The sequence below is a fragment of the Microcaecilia unicolor genome, chromosome 12 (genome assembly GCF_901765095.1).
Source record: "Microcaecilia unicolor chromosome 12, aMicUni1.1, whole genome shotgun sequence".
Taxonomy (NCBI): domain Eukaryota; kingdom Metazoa; phylum Chordata; class Amphibia; order Gymnophiona; family Siphonopidae; genus Microcaecilia; species Microcaecilia unicolor.
In genome coordinates this window covers 17,615,296-17,638,884 of record NC_044042.1, presented here as the reverse complement: position 1 = coordinate 17,638,884, position 23,589 = coordinate 17,615,296, and the positions used below count along the sequence as shown (strand labels likewise).

At 45.5% G+C, this 23,589-nt stretch overlaps 1 protein-coding gene across 3 annotated transcripts in view; it reads left to right on the top strand.

The window, feature by feature from the left end:
* The window catches only part of NGF (nerve growth factor), an 85,653-nt gene extending 64,110 nt beyond the window's left edge, over positions 1-21,543 (top strand). The window contains exons 1-3 of one of the 3 annotated variants that reach the window (XM_030221081.1): positions 8,433-8,579; positions 10,266-10,407; positions 20,605-21,543. In XM_030221081.1, the coding sequence (XP_030076941.1) occupies positions 20,617-21,345 (729 nt within the window). In that variant the 5' untranslated portion in view covers positions 8,433-8,579; positions 10,266-10,407; positions 20,605-20,616 and the 3' untranslated portion in view covers positions 21,346-21,543. Of the gene's footprint in view, positions 1-8,432; positions 8,580-10,265; positions 10,408-20,604 lie in introns of those variants that run through there. The other 2 variants (XM_030221080.1, XM_030221078.1) reach the window with 2 other exon arrangements.
* The last annotated feature ends 2,046 nt before the right edge of the window (positions 21,544-23,589 follow it).

Sequence of the window (23,589 nt, the reverse complement as noted above, 5' to 3'; positions counted from 1 at the left end):
CTACTTAAGCGCACAACTATGGAATGGACTCCCAAAAGCTGTAAAAACAATCCATGACCATCTAAACTTCAGAAAATCACTAAAAACTGACCTCTTCAAAAAGGCTTACCCCACCGATCCAACGTAAATCCCCACATCCAGCAACACAGCATAACTAATGATCGTACAGGACAATATACAATCTTCATTCCCTTCAACCTTCACAGTGCCTGACACACACCTACCTCATTCGACCACAATGCAACCTTGTATTTGTTATCAACCGACTGGCAAACACCTTTACAGTACTATGTAAGCCACATTGAGCCTGTAAATAGATGGGGAAAATGTGGGGTACAAATGTAACAAATAAATGTTGCTACACTTTGAAATTCTGCATGGAATCTTTGCAGAATTTCAAAGTTATTCTTTAGAATTCTAGAATCTTGCTGCTATTTGGGGTTCTACATGGAATGCAGTTACTCTTTGGGTTTCTGCCAGGTACTTGTAACCTGGATTGGCCACTGTTGGAAACAGGATGCTGGGCTTGATGGACCTTCAGTCTGTCCCAGTATGGCATTACTTATGTACTTATATACCACACCTAAATCTAGGCAGCACTTCTAGAATATGCATAGGTGGAAATGCCTCCCCTTTGGATTTTTTAGGCGCCTTATTGGCCCAATATGAACAACAAAACTAAAACAAACTAAAAAATGTACAATTAAAACAAAAGTAAATGCATAAAATATCTTGAGGACCATAATCATACCAGTATCAAAGCAGAATCATGCTAAATGATCATCATCAAATGCTAGACTCAACTGAGTCTGTCCTCAAATGCCTAATATAACATAAGCATTTCCATACTGGGACAAACAGAAGGCCCATCGAACCCAGCATCCTGTTTGCAACTGTGGCCAATCCAGATCACAAGTACCTGGCAAGATCCCAAAAGAGTAAATAAATGTTTTTCAATGCCTTCTTGACAATCCAACATTTTTCATTGTTCCCATCTCCTAAGATGTAAAAGATAGAGGACCTGGATTCATGTAGTTTTACCACATGGAATGACAGCACATCCAATAATCTTTACAACCATGTGGGCCACTCAAAATTACCCCCCAAATTGGGGGCGGTCCAAGAGATTCTGCTGCCTGAAGCAAGGATTGAGCTGCTGGCCCGGCTCCTCCCTCTTCTCCCAACCTCCTTCCCCAAATTTACCTTTTCCTTTCTGTTCTTTTTTTGTTTGTTTGTTTGTTTTGTTTTTCAAAAGGCCCCAGTGGCAACAATTGCCAATTAAGTTCTTAACATTATTTAAGTTCCTAATTGGAGCTTGTTATCGCTCATTAATCCATTGAGTTGAAAAATTCCATGCCAAACTTTGAACAACCTATATAGCACCACCTTCATTGGGAAATGAAGCGATATCATCAGTGGAACAAGACACAATCTTTCTCATGGCACAGCAAAATTTGGCAGGAATACATTGAGAGAGACTGGCAAGTTTGTTTCCAGGATTTGAAAAGGACTTAACCCCTTAAAAAGTGACATTCTTTCTCGAATTGAGCAATATTCTGTACAGAGCGAAGCTCAACAGGTAAAATGTTCCACAACTTAGGACCTTTAACGTAAAAAATGGAAGATCTATATTCTTCCAAATGAATCTGCCTAAATGATGGAATATCAAGCAATTTGGGGGGAAGATCTCTGAGTGTAGAGGTTGATGACAACTTAGAACTAAATATTGGGGAAACGCAGATGCTGATGTGCTGGTCCACGTTCATACCAGCCTTTGTCCTGATCTGGTTGGTAGAATGTCGCCAATCCACCCTTTCCAGGACTTGACAGTGCTACCATAAAGAGAGGAGGGGTGCTAGTTTTTGTTCTTTTGCACGGATGCTATAGAATCGAGGACACTTGGATGTGATTTTAATTAGGAACAGTACCATAATCCTTTTGTTTACCATTCTTTTGACAAACCTGCATGCCTCCCTTTTCTGGGCTGTGACAAGCGTTCGTTTCTGTTTTGAAAGAGTTCAGAAGCTATCAGTGGTGTTATTTACTACAACAGTGGCAGAGTTATGGTATAAATGTCAAAAGAGTTTTATATATCACATGCTCCAATGATACTCCATTAGGTGTGGCTGTCTATTGAAAACGAAGCTTTCTTGATACTGGCACACACCCTGGTAATTCTAAATGTTTACATTTACATGGTTTCAGTGCTTTAAAAGTTCCCTGTCGCCGGTTTGAGGGTATATAGGACACTTGCATTGCATCCAGCCTTTTCTGATGCACTAGCAGGCAAATGTTCAAAGGTAAACGCTATTTTGAGGAGGTGGCCTGGCAGAAGAAGGGAGGAAGAGCTAGTCCCTCCTCCTTCAAGTTAGGGGGGTTGGGGGACCACTAGCCCACTAGGGCTAGCCTTCGGGGGACTGGACAAGGGTCCCACTGGACCACCAGGTTTTATTTTTTTTTTTGGGGGGGGGTTAGGTGTTTTGGGGTCTGGGGATCCACCAGACCTCCAAGCCCCTATGTGCTTTGACAGGTCCAGGCTTTTCTCCTACTGGAGAAAAGCTCAGACCTGCAAAACTTCTTGAAGCTTCTACAGGAGGATTGTGCCCGGACTGTCCTGAGTGCATGCCCAGGCACCATCCGCCTGCTTTACTTCCTCATGCTGGAAGATTTGAACACGGGGAAGTTATTATTGGGCGTTGTAGCGGTAACCTCCGGCACTGTTCCATGCTGCGCCAGAGTGTTGAGCATTGGGGCCTAGGTTGGCCAGCAACAGCCCTCAAGGGGAACATGTCAAATTGGGTTGCAGAATATCAAAACTTTTTTTAAAACCCAGCTACATTAACTACTACTACTACTACTACTATTTGACATTTCTAGAGGGCTACTAGGGTTACGCAGCACTGTACAAAAACAAAAAGGACAGTCCCTGCTCAAAGGAGCTTACAATCTAAAGGACAAGGAGAGCAGACAGTCAAGTTGGAACAGTCTAGATTACCTGGGAAAGGTACAATGGTTAGGTACCAAAAGCGACATTGAAGAGGTGGGTTTTGAGTAAGGATTTGAAGATGGATAGGGAGGGTGCTTGGCGAATGGGCTCGGGGAGTTTATTCCAGGCATAGGGTGAGGCAAGGCAGAAAGGGCGGAGCCTGGAGTTGGCGGTGGTGGAGAAGGGTACTGAGAGGAGGGATTTGTCCTGTGATCGGAGGTTACGGGTAGGGGCGTAAGGGGAGAGGAGGGTAGAGAGTTCTAGAGCTTAATTTATGCATCGAGTGAAAAAAATCTTCTCTTGTTTTAGACATGGTGGGGGCCCAGAGCAGAAATTGAGGGGACCCTGATTTCCTCCCCCCTTCTCCCTGATCTATTTCCCCACCTGTATTGCTACTACACGGTCCAGGCATCCAGTGGCGATCCTTGGTCGACTGCCACCTGGGGTGGTTCTCCGCTGCACAGTCCGTCTCCCCCCCCCCCCCCCCCCGAGTGCATTCTTACCTGCAGGGAGCAGCCGCATGGCTGTCTGCTCCGCTGGTTCCCTGCTCCCTCTTCCCTGGAACAGATTACTTCCTGTTCTGGGGCAGAGGGAGCAGGGAACCAGCAGAACCGACAGCCGCGCAGCTGCTCTCTGCACCCCTCCAGCAGCGTGCACCTGGGGCGGACTGCCCCCCACCGCCCTGCCCTCGGTACACCACTGCAGGCATCTCTTCCCCTTTTCCCCACCACAGTCTGTCTCCCTCCCTTCCCCTCACCAAAACTTTTATTTCCCTTCTCAGAGGGGCCCCAGTGCATCAGCCACCCTCACAAGCTGACTCCGGCTGTCCTGAAGCTTTCACTCTCTGCGGCGATCCGCCCAGGCGGAAACAGGAAAGTGTGTCGTAGGGGAGTGGATCGCAGCAGACAGGGAAAGTTTCGGGGCACCCGCAGGCAGTTTGTGAGAATTGCGCCAGGACCCTTCCGGGAAGGGAAATTTTAAAGAATCTCGGGAAGGGAGGAGGAGACGGACTGCGATGGGGAGAAGGGGAAGAGATGCTACAGGAGCTGTGGGGGGAGGGGGGGAGGCAATGCCAGCCCTGCCTGTTTTAAAAGTATTACTGTAACATCTTTGTACTTTTTTGAAAAGTTGATGTGCATTCTGGTCACCCATTCTGTTCCACTCCACTCAGGGTTTTGTAGACCTCTATCCTACCTCCCCTCAGCCATCTCTTCTCCAAGCTGAAGAGCCCTAACTTTTTTTTATTTTTTTTTTTTGCCTTTCCTCATGTGAGAATCGTTTCATCCCATTGATCATTTTGGACTCCCTTCTTAGTATCTTTTCTTAATCCACACTATCCTCTCTCTTGAGATGTAATGACCAGAACTGTACTCAATACTGAAGGTGCAGTTACACCACGGAGCATCACACGGACATTGTCCCTCTGAGTCTATATAGAGTTGCATCCTAAATACAGGTCGTATTCTGTATTTGCATGTGCAACTTAATTATCTTAAGTCCATCAGCGCCGATAATTGCTAATTAACAATTGACACTAGCTTTAATTAGAATTTACAAGCACAACTTGCTAAACGTATTCTATATAGTGATGCATGTAAATTCTAATGCGCGCTGCCAAATAGTGGGCGTGGCCAGGGGGGGCGAATCATGGGCATTTCTAAAAATTATGCCCGCTGCTGTAGAATTCACCAGCTCCGTGCTTAGCTAAGTCACCGGCATTGACACCAAGCTTTACGTGGTGTAAATTTCCGCAACTAGATTTAGTCGTGCAGATGGGCCCTAGACATATATTCTATAAACCAGTGTTTCCTTAGTCAGTCCTGGACAGTGGCATAGCTACGTGGGGCCGGAGGGGGCCTGGGCCCCCGTAGATTAGGCCCTGGCCCCCCGCCGTCGCCGCCTGCCCCGCTGCCGCATCAGATACCTTGTTTGCTGGCGGGGGTCCCCGAACCCCGCCAGCCAAAGAGTCTTCTTCAGCGCCGGAGTAGCGCCTAAGTTCCTGGTGTGATCAGCTGTTTCTGACGCCTTACGTCCTGCACCGTGCATGTAGCCCCGTGCATGACGTAAGGCATCAGAAACAGATGATCACACCAGGAACTTAGTTGAACGAAGGCGCTACTTCGGCGCTGAAGGAGATGCTCTTCGGCTGGCGGGGTTCAAGGACCCCTGCCAGCAAACAAGGTATCTGATGCAGCGGCAGGCGGCGACGGCGGGGGAGGGTTGGTGGCAGGAGGGGGGTTCAAGGGGATCGCCAGCAGGGGGATCCAATGTGGCGGCAGGGGGGGTGGCTAAACAGTGCCCGCTCCACCTCGGGCTCTGGACCCCCCTCCCGGCGAGGTCTGGCTATGCCCCTGGTCCTGGAGTACCCTTGCCAGTCAGGTTTTCAGGATATCCGCAAGGAATATGCATGAACTTGATTGACATATACTGCCTCCATTATATGCAGGTTCTCCAGGACTGGACTTGGGAAACGCTGCTTTAAATAGTAGGCCTAGTTTATAGAATATGCTTAAGCATATTTTTTTTAAGCACCATACATAGAATCTATCTCTGTCCTTTGTTTTTTTTTATTCTCTCTTCCTTTTCCTAATTGTTCTGTTTCCTTTTTGGCTACTGCCTCACACTGAGCATAAGATTTGAATATATTGTCCGTGCTGTTTGTTTGTAGCTGGCAATGAGTTCCAGGCTAACAGCGATATTCAGTGGCACTTAGTCTGTTATTTGCCGCTGAATATTAGCAACTAGCCCCAACCAAGCTATTTAATCTGCTAAGTCACTTTGAATGTCAGGCCCGTTGTGCTTTTTCACATTGGAAATAAGGGCCCCTGAAGGAGGCATTTGCCGAAACGCAGCTGTGTCGGGTCAAAATAAAATTGGTTAGAGTGTAGCCCCAGAGATGACCTTATTCCCCTGGATATCTCCACTTTTTGTGCTGTTGTGGTGGTGGTGGTGTTTTTTTGTTTTGTTTTGTTACATTTGTACCTTGCCCTTTCCCACTCATGGCAGGCTCAATGCGGCTTACATGGGGCAATGGAGGGTTAAGTGACTTGCCCAGAGTCACAAGGAGCTGCCTGTGCCTGAAGTGGGAATTAAACTCAGTTCCTCAGTTCCCCAGGACCAAAGTCCACCACCCTAACCACTAGGCCACTCCTCCACTGTTGCTACTATTTGAGATTCTACATGGAATGTTGCTAGTCCACTAGCAACATTCCATGTCGAAGTCGGCCCTTGCAGATCACCAACGTGGCCGCGCAGGCTTCTGCTTCTGTGAGTCACAGAACGTCAGACTCACAGAAACAGAAGCCTGCGCAGCCTTCTACATGGAATGTTGCTAGTGGAATAGCAACATTCCATGTAGAATCTCCAATAGTATCTATTTTATTTTTGTTACATTTGTACCCTGCACTTTCCCACTCACGGTAGGCTCAATGCGGCTTACATGGAGCAATGGAGGGTTAAGTGACTTGCCCAGAGTCAAAAGGAGCTGCCTGTGCCTGAAGTGGGAATCAAACTCAGTTCCTCTGTTCCCCAGGACCAACGTCCGCCACCCTAACCACTAGGCCACTCCTCCACTGTTGCTACTATTGGAGATTCTACATGGAATGTTGCTATTCCACTAGCAACATTCCATGTAGAAGTCGGCCCTTGCAGATCACCAATGTGGCCGCGCAGGCTTCTGCTTCTGTGAGTCTGACGTCCTGCACGTACGTGCAGGACGTCAGACTCACAGAAACAGAAGCCTGCGCAGCCTTCTACATGGAATGTTGCTAGTGGAATAGCAACATTCCATGTAGAACCTCCAATAGTAGCAACATTCCATGTAGAATCTCCAATAGTAGCAACATTCCATGTAGAATCTCCAATAGTATCTATTTTATTTTTGTTACATTTGTACCCTGCACTTTCCCACTCACGGTAGGCTCAATGCGGCTTACATGGAGCAATGGAGGGTTAAGTGACTTGCCCAGAGTCACAAGGAGCTGCCTGTGCCTGAAGTGGGAATCAAACTCAGTTCCTCTGTTCCCCAGGACCAACGTCCGCTACCCTAACCACCAGGCCACTCCTCCACTCAACGTAACGTTCAAGCATACACTTGAAAAAGAAGTCAGGAAAAGACAGATACAGAAAGCCCACTTAATAGAGGAAATAAACATCATTCATTTGTCCACAGTATCGCTGGAGTCAAGCAGGAAATATAAATATAGAAAAAGAAATAAAACCCTAACAACAAGGCAGATGAATCTTATACACTGATAGACAGATTACGTGCTAACCAAAGGGGAACCACCATCGCAGTCTGACCACCCTCCCGAGCCACCAAAAATTCCAACACTTGCTTAGGTTTATAAAATAAACCATCACCATTAAATTTTTACATGACACACGACAGGAAATTTTAAATATGATGCCCCCAAATCCCCGAAAAAGTCCATACGGCACCTTGGGGTCACCAAAGAAAAATCAGGAAAATATAGAAGCATTAGAACCCAGAAATTGTTTATACATATATCTGAAGTAATTATATAACGTCAAATTGCTGTCCAGTTCCAGGGCAAAAGGTAACTAACAGAGTAGATCTAAACAGCCTGTATTTCCACCTTAGCCTGGATAACCCCAGACTTCGCCAAAGATATCTTCACAGTTTGCTATAGGGACAGATCCAGCATCTTGATGGCATCACAGTTGACTACTGCTGGTTCTGTAATCAACTGAGGATGGCATTATACTTAGAGTTACCATATGTCCGGTTTTACCCGGACATGGCCGGGCAACCGGGCGGGGTTTTGCCAGCCTGCCCATTTGTCCGGATTTCCAGGTAAATGGGCAGGCTGGTGGGTGGGCCTAATGGTGTCCTATCCTTGCCTCGCCTCCCCTTACCTTACTCTACTGTCCTGGTTGTCTAGTGACCTCTTGGGGGCAGGAAAGAGCCCCCTCTTTCCTGCCCTGCATTCTGTTCCCCTTGCAATGCTGAGTGCTGATGGTCCCGGTGTCAATTCAAAATGGCCGCCGAGAGTTGACATCTCCTGAGGCCGCTTCAACTCTCGGCGGCCATTTTGAATCGACGCCAGGACCCTCAGCACTCAGCATTGCAAGGGGAACAGAATGCAGGGCAGTGCTCCGGGCAGGAAAGAAGAGGGGGCTCTTTCCTGCCCCAAAGAGGTCACTAGACCACCAGGGCAGTAGGGGAAGGGGAGGCTAGGACACCCGGGGGGGTGTGGGGGTAAAAGGGGCGGGGCGATATGCCAGAGGTAGGGTGTGAAAGGGGGTGGGGCATGTTCCCTCTTTTGGGGGGGAACAAACATGGTATCCCTATACTGTGCTGTGCTGAACCAACTTAGCAGCACCAAAAATTGTTGCCGTGTCAGGCCTTGATCCCCGATAACTTCTCTCCCAGCCACTTTTTGCTGTTTCTTTTCTTTGCAGAACATTTTTTGTTGTCCCGCTTCTCTTCAGATTGGAGCCTGCACCATGTACATCAGCATCCTGGGGTCTTACTGCAGCTGATTTATCCCAGACCTCATGCCCTTCTGAGATCAGCCCTGGCTGTAGTATATTGCCGAGGCCTTCCAGGAACATAGTAATGGAGGATTAGGTAAAAGGACAGCATGACAAACTTCAGACTAGCAAGGAAAATTAAATGCAAGAATTCAGACTTTGCAGAAAAGGAAAGCCTGCCAGGAAACTGTAAGGAACTAAAGCCTATCCCATGTTTGAGAACAGTTGGATCCGAAGAGGCATTGTGTGCATGCCTTGCGTAATCTTTCAGATTGAAATTTCATCTTTCTTGCAGTTATCTCCTGTTTACTGAGTACTGTTCAATACAAATAGTTTTTAAGGCTAAGTGATACCCTAGGGCTCTCGTGCCACGCGTGTTCAAATATTAGGCACAGGGCATGCCTGGGCACCACTTCTGGGAGATACCTCCAGCAGAAAATAGGTAAAAGCCAGATCTGGTGCATTCCACATTTAAGAGCTGCCCGACCGGCAGCTTCTGGAGGATTCAAAGGATTTGGCTTTTACTTACCCAGCTCCCTTTCAGGGAAGACCATGTTGCAATCTGTTGTAGGGGGCGCTCTTCCTACTGAAACTGTACTAAAAGTACACCCTGTGGCATAATGGTACTGGACCTCCATGAAGATCTGAGCATGAAATTTGCTTTATTGTAGTTTGCAAAATTCAGGGATACCTCCTCCTTGCCCCCCCCCCCCCCCCACCTCTTTTGAAATAATATCAAACCAAATCTTTAAGGGTACACTTCCCTTGGAGTCACCGTTGACCCGCTGTCATGTTCACATGCTTCTCTGGGTCAGTACAGAAAGCTCAAAAGTCATGTAAAGGAGCCCAGGCTGTCCTAGTTGAGGTGAACCAAGTTGCTGACTGACTCGTGTGAGTCTGAACAGTCCCACTGCACGCTCAGTAACAGAACTGTTTCACTTGTGTTCATTTTTCATCTCAGACTGTTAACTTAAGTTGTGATAATTTGAAATAGACTTTTCTTTACTTTCGGAGTGGAGGAGTGACCTGGTAGTTAGAGCACCAGTCTTGACATCCAGAGATGGCCATTTCAAATCCCCCTGCTGCTCCTTGTGATCTTGGACAAGTCACTTAACCCTTCATTGCCTCAGGGACAGGGAAATACTCAGTGTACCTGAATGTAACTCATCTTGAGCGACTACTGAAAAAGGTGTGAGCAAAATCTAAATAAATAAATTATATGTACGTATTTATTTTCTTTTTGTGTTTATAGTACAGAAAGGGAGATATAGACACTAGACATTATTTTGAATTCGGCAGCAAAACTGGTCAGATTAGCATCCTGGGCCTAGGGGCGTAGCTACAGGGGGCCACGGGGGCCTGGGCCCCTGGTTTGGCTGGCGGGGGTCCCCAACCCCCGCCAGCAAAGGTATTTGTTTGGGGGGGGGGAAGTGGCGAGGCGGTGGGGGGGTGCGGCGGGGTGCGGCGGGGTGCGGCGGGGCAGCACTCAAAATATGCCCCCAACCTCGGGCTCTGGCCCCCTCCCACCGTGAGGTCTGGCTATGCCCCTGCCTGGGCCAGAGCTCTGCTTGTGTCTAATAAAGGCCACCTGGGAATGCCTGGTTTTACCTTCAGTTTACCTAGACGCCAATGAGACCATGCTGAGAACTTGGAAAGAAAACGGGCAAAAAGTGACCAAGGAGTGGGTTGGGAAAAAAAAGAGAAGATTGCATTATTCACAACCACACTATGGTGGTTTCTGTTTGTGTTTTCTGAAGATTTTCTTTTCTTTTCCCCAATCAAGAGGCAGCCTTTCCAGCAGGAGACTGTAGAGTTGAATGAGATCGCAGTTCAGATGCCTGACGTTCAAGAATGTTGCAAGGAATATGGTAGAGATACAGTAAACGAGAACCACTTGCGAATACTTCAAAAAGCAGGCAGTGCAGGTAATGGGGCCCATGAGGCAGTGTTTCTGGATCAACACTGATAACTCTGTTACACCTAAGTTTTAGTGGCTATTAAATAAACACATCTTAGGGCTCCTTTTACAAAGCTGCTGTACTGATTACCCCACGGTAAATTCAACTTAAGCCCATAAGAATTGAATGGGCTTCGTTGCATTTGCCCTGTGGGAATTAGTACCGTAACGTTCTAAAAGGAGCCCTGAGAGACATTTTTCAGAGAGACATAAGCACGTAGAAGGGCCATTTTTACTAAACCGCGTAGGCGTCTACACGCGACCAATGTACATCAATTTGGAGGTACCATGTGCCCCGGCAGTAATTTTGATTTTTACGCGTGTTCGCTATGTGCACAGGAAAGTTTTTCTTTTCTGGCACGTGGCGGACACCGAGCGGTAATCATCATTCTAAGCGCATAGACCATAACCGCCCGGTTAACACATGAGACCTTACCGTTAAGTCAACGGGTGGTGGTAAGGTCTCAGGCCCAAAACGGACCCACACCAATTTTTATTTTGCTGCACATCCATTTTTGCCCCCCCCCCCCCCCCCCAAAAAGGCATTTTTTTGCAGGTGCGCTGAAAAATGGACCTACACGCGTCTGCACCAGCACAGGCCATTTTTCAGCTCACCTTAGTAAAAGGACCTCAGGGTGATTTACAAGTGTACATTGCATATATGAAAGTTCCCCCCCCCCCCCCCCCCCCTTCAAGGCAATTGAAAGTTCACATATTATCCCAAGGCAGACAGCCTGAAAATCACTCTTAACATAAAAAGTCAACCAACAATGTTCTAAACTTTTATTTTAGAAAGTGGCAGCTATAATATTAGCATAAAAGAATTATTTTGTAGGACTCATTAAATCAGCTGATAACACTTATAGGGATTTGCATGTATTTGTGATGACATTGGAAATGTCTGTATTTCCTGTGGTTTTAGCTCTGATATTCTAGGAAACGATCTAGAACATTTTCAGGCTTTTTTTTCTTGGGTCGCAAAGAGTGCACAATAAATGTATTTATTAGAATTTATTTACTGTCCTTTTTAAAGCAATTCACTCAGGTTGGTGTACAGCAAGAACAAGTCAAAACATAAGCAATAAACAACGACAGCAGTAAAAATATTCACATAACATGTACAAAAGGTTAAGCATTAATTCTCAATATCAAGAAATAGTGGGACCAATTTTCAATGGAAGATAATTAGGTAAGAGAGGCTCCTGTTGCCTGGGTGATTCCCAGATTTTTAGCAGGACATAACTAGGTAGCTCCACTGAAAATCTGGGGAGATCATTGCATTTCTAGCACTGTTCCCTCTAAGCTTAAGCAGAAGTTCTCCACCTACAGTCCTTACAGTGGGAGGCGCTATTTCACTATCACATTTTCATCGGTGAAGGACAGGCAAGCTCGGCAAGACTTCAGGGAACCTGCCTGTCCCTAGTGACTGAAAACCCAATATTGAAGCACTGCTCCCCGCTGGCAGGAATGCAGTTGGAGGACTCCCGCTCGGCTTAGAGGGAACAGTGATCTCTAGCCATTTACCCCCAGATTCTACATAGTGTGACTTAAGATGCGTGCACAAATATAGTTGTATTCTGTATTTGCATGTGCAAGTTAATTAGTTAATGAGCCAATCAGCGCTGATAATTGCCTATTAACAAGCAATTATTGACACTACAGTGATACCTCAGTTTTCGTCGATAATCCGTCCGAAAACAATCGGCGAAAACCGAGGCAATTATTCAATGAGCAGGAGAATGCGTGGGTCGCCCTTTTGTTTTCACAAAATTAGCAGCGAGGTCGTGTGGGCACGCTGACGAAATCCGAGACAAATTTTTCACGGAAAAAAATTGACAAAAACCGAAGTCAACGAAAACCGAGGTATTACTGTAATTGGCATTGGAATTTACACACACAAATGTCTAAGCGTATTCTATAATGAGATGCATGTAAATCCTAAGTCGCATAGTTGAAAAGGGGGCATGGAATGGACGGGTCATGGACGTTTCTAAAATCTTTTTCGCGTGGCTATAGGATACACCTGGTTCAGGTTTAATTTAGGCATTGGCCAAGTAAATATAACTGCCTGCAACTAAATTTAGTCACGTAGACAGCCACTCGGCGCATTCTGTAAACTGCGTGGAAATTTAGGCTTATTCTTTAAAGTGCGCCTAAATTAAGGCATACTTTATAGAATATGATTAAGGGAGGAGTGGCCTAATGGTTAGCGCAGCAGGCTTTGATCCTGGCAATCTGGGTTCAATTCCCACTGCAGCTCCTTGTGACCTTGGGCAAGTCACTTAACCCTCCATTGCCTCAGGTACAAAAACTTAGATTATGAGCCCTCTAGGGACAGAGAAAGTACCTGCATATAATATGTACAGTGCTGCGTAAGTCTAGTAGCACTATAGAAATGATTAGTAGTATTTAATTTTGGTGCCGATTTTTTAGGCGTGATGTACAGAATCTAGTCCTTAATGCGAGGGAGGAGTCGGTGGTTACCTAGACACAACCGCTATTCAGCAGGAGTGCCTGGATAGCTATCTCAATTAACTTAGGACAGACTTTTGCTTTCCTGTCTCAAACTAAGTAGCTGTCTGGGTATTAGTGGTACCCGGGTAACTCTCATCAGGCCACCGAGTGCCTGGTAAGCAAATAGGATTTGACACTGAATGTCCAATTCAACTGGCAGCAGCAGGCATGTAAGAAAACGCTGACCACTGCCAGCTCAGTATTGACACCCCCCCCCCCCCCCCCCCCAGTGTGTACTTACTATTTGAGAAGCGTGCATGATATATCAAAAATAGTGTGTAGAGTTGCAGACGCTCTGCAAATAGTAAGTGCACATCTTTCCCTGATAGTAGCACATCTGTGAATAATGCACATTGCTTACAATTAAAAAAAAAAATTTTAAACAGAATAAAAACAAAATTTTTTATAAATTAAGCAAAACACATACTTTGAACCTTCATATCCTAAAAACTAAAAACAGCTTCTTTTGTTAGTTGGCCAGGAACAACATTAGATCAATGTAATACATTTTTCTCAGTTTTACGGAAAAAGCAGAAACTATATTGATACCTTTCGAAACTCATCATTGGGTACTAAGTTCAGTTGTGGAAGGTAAGCTGTTCGTCCTGCTGGGCATTCTGAAGAATTTGTTTTTGATTGTATGTTTCTCATTGAAGCAAGTAATGATTTCAACATGTCCAGATATTAGACTCCCATCTTAGCCTCTGGATTTCCTCTATTCTTCTTCTTTGATGGAAGAGAGATTTCCAAGCACTGTGGGAGCAGGCATTGATGAAGTTAGTTTTAATGAAGCCTTTGGGTGCAACTCAGAATTCAAGTGGAATGGAGAAGTAGCCTAGTGGTTACTGTAGCAGGCTTTGATCCTGGTGAACTGGGTTCAATTCCCACTGCAACTCCTTGTGACTCTGAACAAGTCGCTTAACTCTCCATTGCCCCAGGTACAAAATAAGCACCTGTATATAATATGTAGACCGCTTTGATTGTAACCATAGAGAAGAGTATATCAAGGCCCATCACCCTTTCAAGTCTAGGTGGTTGGTAAGCTACTGTATCTAGATAAGCTGCTTGAAGTGATTTGCATGCAAACCCTTTAGGATTTAGATGATGTAGAATAGATTTTCTGGTTGATCACTAATCTGGTTTTAGAGTTAAAAGATTAAAACTTTGACTTATGGTTGGCACACTTGGAACAAGATGTAATGGAGCCGTATGTTGCATAATATGTGTACTGTTTATATTGCTCAATAAAGACTTCGACAAATTAAAAAAAGAGGTACAGAACCTGTGTTATTCCATCAAAGTAAGAACACGATGAGAACTGAATTCTGAAGGTGTTGTGGCTGTAATTTTATTAATTAGGAGTGCAAGATTAGATACAATTGATGTGTAGCTATTGTCTGTAAGAATTGAGTCTAGAGTGATTTGTGTTGGCTTGGTTTGTCTTTCCTTTAACAAAGTGTACAGCAACTAATTTTGGGGTGATCGTTTCTGAGCCCTTGCCCCTAGGTTATGGAGTGCCACAGGGCTCAAGTTCTAGTCCTTGTACCATCGTTAAGAAGGATCAGTTGGATTTTCATTCTTTTGTCAATGACTTGCAGCTATGACTTCCATGGGCACTAGAATGGAATATTATGTAGACAGTCCATTACAAGAGAAATCCTCTACGACAACGAAACAAAGCAGGCAAAAGTAGAGGCTGATCAAAGACGAGTCACCACTGGCGATATGAACCCAACCGTCTTTATTATAATGAAAAGCTAAAGGTTTAGCTTTTCATTATAATAAAGACGGTTGGATTCATATCTCCAGTGGTGACTCGTCTTTGATCAGCCTCTACTTTTGCCTGCTCTGTAGACTAGTCATTAAACACCTAGCAAATGCTGGCATGTGATTTGATCAAACAAAGCTAAAAGGCCAACGTTCTTATTTTGTGTAACAGATCGTGGAATGGGGATCACCAGTTTGTTTTGGGTGAAACAACCCTTCCTGTGAGGGCAGAAGTATAGTATTAGCGTATTTCGACAATACCCTATCCCTTGAGTCTCAGATCAAGGATATTGAATCTACACCTAGTTATCTTCCTCTGCTGGATCTGTCATCCATGATACCATAAGGACCTGGTTTCATTGGTGAAGACCTTTATAATTATCCTCCTTGATTACTGTAACTTGCTACTGGTGGGTTTGCCACAAAATTTCTTAAAATATTACAACAGTTTCAGTATGTGGTTGTGGAGTTGGTAATCAGTATAGCTTGCTTTGACCACATAATTAAAGTCTTGAGATCCTTGCACTAGCTACCATTAGAGGGATTTTGTATGTTTAGGTTCATACTGTATGTGCTGACCTTCAATATGAAACCTGGCCTCTTTCCTCAGTACCTCCAGGAAAGGGTACCTGTACTTGTATATACCTTTTACATATCTTGTTGTGATCCTTCCATGAGAGTTCATTTCTTCAGTTTTGCAAGCTAAGTTGTCAAGAACTAAAACTGGGAGATTTTTTTTTCAATAGCTGCCCAAAGGATTTTACCATTTTTGATAAATTTTCTAAAATAACTGGAAACATGCCTATTTATACAAGCTCTCCTGGATGTAGATTGTGTTATTAAGAACATATGCATTGCCATACTGGGACAGACCAAAGGTCCGTCAAGCCCAGCATCCTGTTTCAAACAGTGGCCAATCCAGGTTACAAGTACCTGGCAAGATCCCAAAACAGTACAATACATTTTAAATCTTCTTATCCCAGAAATAAGCAGTGGGTTTTCCCAAGTCTATCTTAATAATGGCTTATGGACTTTTCATTTAGGAAGTTATCCAAACCTTTTTTTTTTTAAACACCGCTAAGCTAATTGTGCGGAGAGTTTGAAAAGTGATTTTATAAACACAATAAATGAATAAAATGTTAACTTTATTTTTACGTTAGGGAGCAAATTTCCAGACTATCTGCTTTGGGATAGTCAACCAACAATGTTATAAAATTTATTTGGAAAGTGACTACTAGTTGTGTTACCATATATGTCAGGTTGACTACATTTTAGACCATCTGAGCTAGAACGTCAGCACTGATTTTCAGTGGTCTGATAGTTAATGTCCTTTTCCACCACCCCAGGAAGTAGCCAGATAATCTTTCAAATCCACCCTGGTATCTAGACGTTAGTAGATGTGGTTCACCTAGAGGGGCATAATCGAAAGGGGCGCCCAAGTTTTCCTGAGGACGTCCTTGCAGGACGTCCCGGCGAAGGGGCGGGGAAACCCGTATTATCGAAACAAGATGGGCATCTATCTTTCATTTCAATAATACAGTCAGGGACGCCCAAATCGAGAAATTTAGGTTGTCCTTAGAGATGGTCATCCTCGATTTTCGGTGATAATGGAAACTGAGGACGCCCATCTCAGAAACAACCAAATCCTTTGGTCATGGGAGGAGCCAGCATTCATAGTGCACTGGTCCCCCTAACATGCCAGGACACCAACCGGGCACCCTAGGGGGCACTGCAGTGGACTTCACAAATTGCTCCCAGGTGCAATTTGTGCTGAGCCCCGCAACCCCCCCCCCCCCCCCCCGCCCCCCAAAAAAATCCCACTACCCACAACACTACCATAGCCCTAAGGAGTGAAGGGGGCACCTACATGTGGGTACAGTGGGTTTTGAAGTACTCCTCATATTTACCACCACAAGTGTAACAGGTAGGAGGGGGGATGGGCCTGGGTCCGCCTGCCTGAAGTGCACTGCACCCACTAAAACTGCTCCAGGGAGCTGCATACTGCTGTCAGGGAGCTGGGTATGACATTTGAGGCTGGCAAAAAATATTAAAAAAAAACTTTTAGGGTGGGAGGGGGCTAGTGACCACTGGGGGTGTAAGGGGAGGCCATCCCCGATTCCCTTCGGTGGTCATCTGGTCAGTCCGGGCACTTTTTTGAGGCTTGATCGCAAGAAAAAATGGACCAAGTAAAGTCACCCAAGTGCTTGTCAGGACGCCTTCTTTATTCCATTATCGGTTGAGGACACCTATGTGTTAGGCACGCCGCAGTCCCGCCTTCGCTATGCTTCCGACAGGCCCCTGTGAACTTTGGCCATCCCCGCGACGGAAAGCAGTCGAGGATGCCGATTTGGGCGACCCTGGGAGAAGGACGCCCATCTCCCGATTTGTGTCGAAAGATGGGCGCCCTTCTCTTTCAAAAATAAGCCTGCTAGTCTCTGACAACTTAGAATCTGTTTCCCTCCAGCACCCTGTATATGTAAGCCAACATACTTGAATTCTGCCACTGGCTTTATTAGCATTCCTTAGCTGGGAAGTAGTTCCAGGTGTGTGACTAGGCCCAGGTACCTTCTTCAGTGCTTTGAACCAGCTTGAACTTAAATTTGTGCTTAGGTAATGCACCTTATCTTGGCTGCAAACTTACCAGTAACTGGCACAGGACGGAGAAACAGTAATCAGTGAAATGTACTTTTCAGACTGCTTTGTGTCTGGAAGGAATGCATTTCATCCAAAAAATACGTCTATTTAGTTTTGCCCTATTTTCAGAAAGTGTGGCTCATGGTACTGCAGGAATTCTTCCGAAATAAAATTTTATTGTAGATCTGCAATAGTTCTACAGAATGTTTTCTACAGACTTGTTTGATGGCAATTGTCTGGCTAAACTTATTTCCAGGGCAGTCATTTAAAAATTGTACAAGTAGAATGACTTGCAAACTACTTATCTCTTTCTCTCCCCATTATATCCCTCTCCTTCCAACCCTCACCCTAGATGGCAGGTCCAGGTGGCTTGGAAAACCCTCACCAGCACTGGCAATCACGTAACTGAGCATACTACCTCCATGGTTGGGAGGCAGGGATAGTGCTGGGCAGACTTATACGGACTGTGCCAGAGCCGGTGGTAGGAGGCGGGGCTGGTGGTTGGGAGGCGGGGATAGTGCTGGGCAGACTCATACGGTCTGTGCCAGAGCCGGTGGTGGAAGGCGGGGATAGTGCTGGGATAGTGCTGGGCAGACTTATACGGTCTGTGCCAGAGCCGGTGGTGGGAGGCAGGGATAGTGCTGGGCAGACTTATACAGTCTGTGCCAGAGCCGGTGGTGGGAGGCGGGGCCGGTGGTTGGGAGGCGGGGATAGTGCTGGGCAGACTTATACGGTCTGTGCCAGAGCCGGTGGTTGGGAGGCGGGGCTGGTGGTTGGGAGGCGGGGATAGTGCTGGGCAGACTTATACGGTCTGTGCCAGAGCCGGTGGTTGGATGCGGGCTGGTGGTTGGGAGGCGGGGATAGTGCTGGGCAGACTTATACGGTCTGTGCCAAAGCCGGTGGTTGGGAGGCGGGGAAAGTGCTGGGCAGACTTATACAGTCTGTGCCAGAGCCGGTGGTGGGAGGCGGGGCTGGTGGTTGGGAGGCGGGGATAGTGCTGGGCAGACTTATACGGTCTGTGCCCTGAAGAGGACAGGTACAAATCAAAGTAGGATATACACAAAAAGTAGCACACATGAGTTGTCTTGTTGGGCAGACTGGATGGACCGTGCAGGTCTTTTTCTGCCGTCATCTACTATGTTACTATGCCATGCCAAAGCCAGGCTGGTCCTGAGGGCTGGGGAATGTGAACCCAAATCAGCTGAACAGTGTGTGTGTGTGCTTTAAGGATGGGCAGCCCAACAATTTTTGTTTTGTCATGTTCCATGTCGTTTATGGGAATTTTTTTCATTTTGTTTTTGCGTGGCGGTTTTGGCATTCTGTTTCAGAACGAGAGTGCACTTTTTTTTTTTTTTTTTTTTTTTTTTTTGCAATGGGCCACTAATCACGCATGCATGGTGGTTGAACTATTAGGAAACAGTGTGACGCATTTGATAAACTGCCTTTCTGTGAAAAGCCCTTTTTTCCATACAGTTTGCAATATAATCAGTGAATGACAAGACACGTGTATTTCTGGTTTGTTTTCATTTGGTAACAACGTGCAATGACATGAGATATGTCAAGACATTGTATATGGTTACAAACCACAGCCCATATCTTAGTACGTTAGGCCTAGATCACAGGGATAGACTACATCGTTTCCCCAAGCCTTTATTTTTTCCTCTCCTTTCCGCTCCTGTGTACCGAGCAAAGGTTGAACAGTTTTGTTGAATATCCCCATGAAGGAGCCGTTGGCTCTTGGATTCAGCCTCTTCCCTGGTAGTACTTTGTTGCTGTAGATGCTTGCCGAGACTTTTCCCCGGACGTCCCAGAGCAGAGAATGAAGGCTGTTCAGTGTTTCCAATTTCAAGGAGATTCAGTTTCCTCCAAAACTGAAATCGATACAGTACGAAGCACCTCGTGTAAAATCGCTAGAAGGGAGATAGGCCTTGCTCTGAAGTCTGCTGCATTCCGGGACAGGCCCTATTACACTACACAGGGAAAAGGGAACACTAAAGCTGGTTTTTATTGGCCTTGTAGTAAGTGTGACAAGGTGCCTGAAACAGGGCTGGTTCTTGCTTAGCAGCGGTCTTCTCAACTGCATCTGTTTAATAAGTTGATAGGCCAAGGTGGGTCAAAGGGTTATTTCTAATTTGGTGGTGGGTGAATGACAAAACAGGAGTTTGCTCCCCAGCCCTGCACAAACAGTTGTGGGGCAGAAGATTTCGCCCACTGCTTTCAAGTGAGGTGGAGTGAAAGGTTAGGCAAACTCTGGCATTTGTGTTGCCCCCAAGTCAGTTGTACAGCGTTTAGTTAATGAAAAACAGATTTTGTTTTCCCCACCTCACAAACTCTAGATAATAAAGACTTGGGGGCAGGGAGGGTAAAGGGTAAGGTTACAACCCTCTTCTAAAAGGAGGTGTTCTATTTCGCCGTGTCTAGTACAGCAGCAAGAGAATTCCTGAGACTTAGAAATAGTGCAATAATTTAAAAAAGAGAGATGGTTAACCCATGATAATCGAGATGTCGATCTCTCGTTTCAAACTAGCCACATTAAAAGAATGAACTTCCTTCTCATCTCTATGTAGTCTGCTGTCTGTCTTCATTCCAGCAAACTGTGTATTTCAGACGGTTTATTAACGATTCATTTCTCAAATTCTTCACGAAATTCATCTAAGGCAATGTGCAGCAGTGTAACTTGACATGGGTGATTTACTTTTATAGTGACTGTTTTCTGAGACAGGGGGAGTTAGATCGGATAACTCCTGCTGTCGCCGGCGAACTCAGAAATTCAATGCTGGGGCCGTATTTGGCCACCGGAACTGAATTTCCTTGGGGTTTTTTGGCACTGCAAACCTAGCTGGTTAAGCCGATTTATTCTTCGGCTGACTGGCTAGGTTCTAGCAGCCAAAGATAGGCTCACGTAAATAAGTAGGTCTATCTGGCTGCTAAACTTGACTGGTCAGCCGCTGAAAATCAGAGGTAACCGATTATGTTACGCGACATAGTGGCTGACCAGGATATTCAGTGGGAGATTGCATAGTACTTTGGAAGTCCATTCTAGCGGCCAAAGATAGGCCCACGTAAATAAGTAGGTCTATCTGGCCACTAAACTTTGACTGGTCAGCCGCTGAAAATCAGAGGTAACCGATTATGTTATGCGACATAGTGGCTGACCAGGATATTCAGTGGGAGATTGCATAGTACTTTGAAAGTCCGTTCCCTATCAGCTATGCCTATAACCACTTTTTCTTTTGTTTTCTTTTCCCAGGTGCATAGAGTAATGTCCATGTTCTACACTCTGATTATAGTTTTCCTGATTGGCACACAGGCTGCACCAAAGATAGAGGACAATGCTCCAGGGGGTTCTACAACAGAACCCACTATTCCACATTCTCACCGGACTAAAACACCGCAGGACAACAAAGAGGTTGAGGGTCCGTTTTCACACCACCACACCCACAAAAAGCAAGGCTGGCATGGAATAGCCCATTCGCACAACGTCACCGTGGACCCCAAGCTCTTCAAAAAGAGGCGATTCCGCTCGCCCAGGGTCTTGTTCAGCACACAGCCGCCTCCGTTGTCGGGGGATTTACAAAACTTGGAGTACCTGGACAGCAATGAATCTCTCAACAGGACTAGCCGGGCCAAGCGGAACGCACACCCCGTGGTGCACTTCGGGGAGTATTCTGTCTGTGACAGCGTCAGCATGTGGGTGGGCGAGAAGACCACAGCCACTGACATCAAGGGGAAGGAGGTGACCGTCCTGGGAGAGGTGAATATAAATAATAGTGTCTTTAAACAGTACTTCTTTGAGACCAAGTGCAGGGATTCCAAACCGGTATCCAGTGGATGCCGGGGGATTGACTCCAAACACTGGAACTCGTACTGCACCACCACCCACACTTTTGTAAAAGCATTGACGATGGAAGGCAAGCAGGCCGCATGGAGGTTCATCCGTATTGATACTGCCTGCGTGTGTGTTCTCAGCAGGAAAACGGGGCGATGCTGACAAAATGGATTTCTTCTCCCTGCCCTGCCTCTCGCTCCCCTCCAGTTCCCCTCCCCTTCCCTACCTCAGCCTGTAAATTATTTTAAATTATATGGACTGCATGGTATATTTATAGTTTATACAGTACAAAACAAACCAAAAATGCAAACAAAAAAATTACAGAGCCTCATTATTTATTAAACTGGTTTGGAAACTTTACATTGTGTGCTTTTATTTGAACTGGCTTAGCTGATCGGCAAATTGAGTTTGTTCTGGTGTTAGTCAGATGGAAGAAACAGCCATTAGGTAATATAAGATGAAACTAAAAAAAAAAAAAAAAAAAAACACGAGAACTACTTAAGTCAAAAGGCAGCTCAACTTTTTATCAACAACTTTTTAAAAATGACAAAAATTGAAGAAAGTCCTCATCAAAATATTTTTAACCTTATCCAACAACCAGTACTGAATTTGGGGTCATCGGCGGTCACTAGAAATTGTTTGGCTCTGGCCAATATTCAGTGCTGGTACCAGGATAACTATTCGGGCATCATTAGGCCAGTTTTTTGTGGAATCCTACTTACCCACTTAGTTATTCTGGAAATGGGCCTGGATAACTTTCAGGCCTGCCCCAGCGCTAACTGGATAGTGCCACTAAAGTCAGGTATGAGTCCATATTTACCTGGCAGCGATCAGCGTTTTTTGGCTGCCACTAGCAATGTCCCCAGATATTTAATGATGGGGCAAGTATGGGCACTGGCATTGCATATCCAGTTATGCATAGCCAGATAACATAACCACTTATCTTATAAATGAGTACTCATAAAGACACATGAAAATAATCACCTGAGGCAGCTTAAGCGAAACAAGGTATCCCTGTTAGGTTATTTGGAGAAAACTTCACATGCCTTAAGAGTAAAATGACAGCAGATAAAGACCTGAATCATCCATCCAGTCTGCTCCACAATCACACTCATCAAGTCATGATTAAACCAACGATGAATGTGAGTATTCGTGTATAAGAGAAGTGCAAACTTTGAAATTTTGAGCCAAGTTATTCCCTTTGGCATTAATTATGGTAAGGTGAAGCACAAATTGATGACATATGTCAATTAAAGGTCCAACATTCAACTGGTAGCGGTAAGCATTTTGCTCACTGCCGACAGAGCTATGCCTGAATATTCAAAGCCGGGCCCTGTTCGGTCGTCAGCTTTGAATATCCAGTTATGTTTGAGCCCATAAGTTAATACTGTGAATCTTGTGGGTAGAGGCCTAGAATGGCAGGACAGGAGTTCTATGGATGATGCCCAACACTATTTTTTACTTGATCTGTTCTTTCGCTGGCAGAGAACTCTAGCTATGGACAAACACTGGGTTCGAGCGTTCTAAGGGGACTGGGGAGGCACATGTATCAGATCTGGAAGTGCAAAGGAAAGGGAGCAGAGTACCAAGCTAAATACACCCATGTATTCTGGAAAAGTACTGCATTTTGAGATTCATAGCTCCTGCCTTCTCATGGAAGATTATCTCTGGAAAGATCCTGTGCGGTGTGTAATATTAGTCTCTGCTGCAAAAGCATTGGATATGAACTTCTGACACTCTGTAATTACCAATTCCACTAGTTAGATTATACAAAACAGTGGGGTGGTGACCCTTCCCCCTAGCATTATGGTAACTGCCCCAGGGGATGTGGAGTGCATTATTCACTGAGCCATTTACAGATAGATGGAAGTAACAGTAGCTTCAATATATATCTTTAATATAAGTAGTACATTTAAAACAAACCAGAGAAAAAATATTTCTTCACTCATCGTGTAATTAAACTCATGAATTCAAGCCAATAGTCAGATTTTTCCAGCTTGGTTTCAGGAGTATAAATTGATATGCACACAGCCCTCCCCCCCCCCTTACTTTTTGGTCTTCGTCAATTTCCATCCTCCAACATCCTCACCATTGACTTCAAATACCCCGGTTCCCCTTCCCTCCTCTGCAAACCTCCCTTGACCTCTAAAGTCCTTTCTCCCCTCCCCACCCCCCACACATACACGTGTCTCCTCTCTGGCTCCTCCATGGCCACCACCCTCCCTTATCTCTTTTCCTTCCAGGTTCCTTATGCACATCCAGGCCTGCTTTTCATGTCTTGGGGGGGGGGGGGGGGGGGGAGGGAGAGTCAGGGTCTGGGGAATTCCATGATCTGAACTCAGTGCCACAGCTCTGGGTATCTCTCTTTCTTTCTTTGTGATGTTCCCACTCCAGTGCTTGTGACCT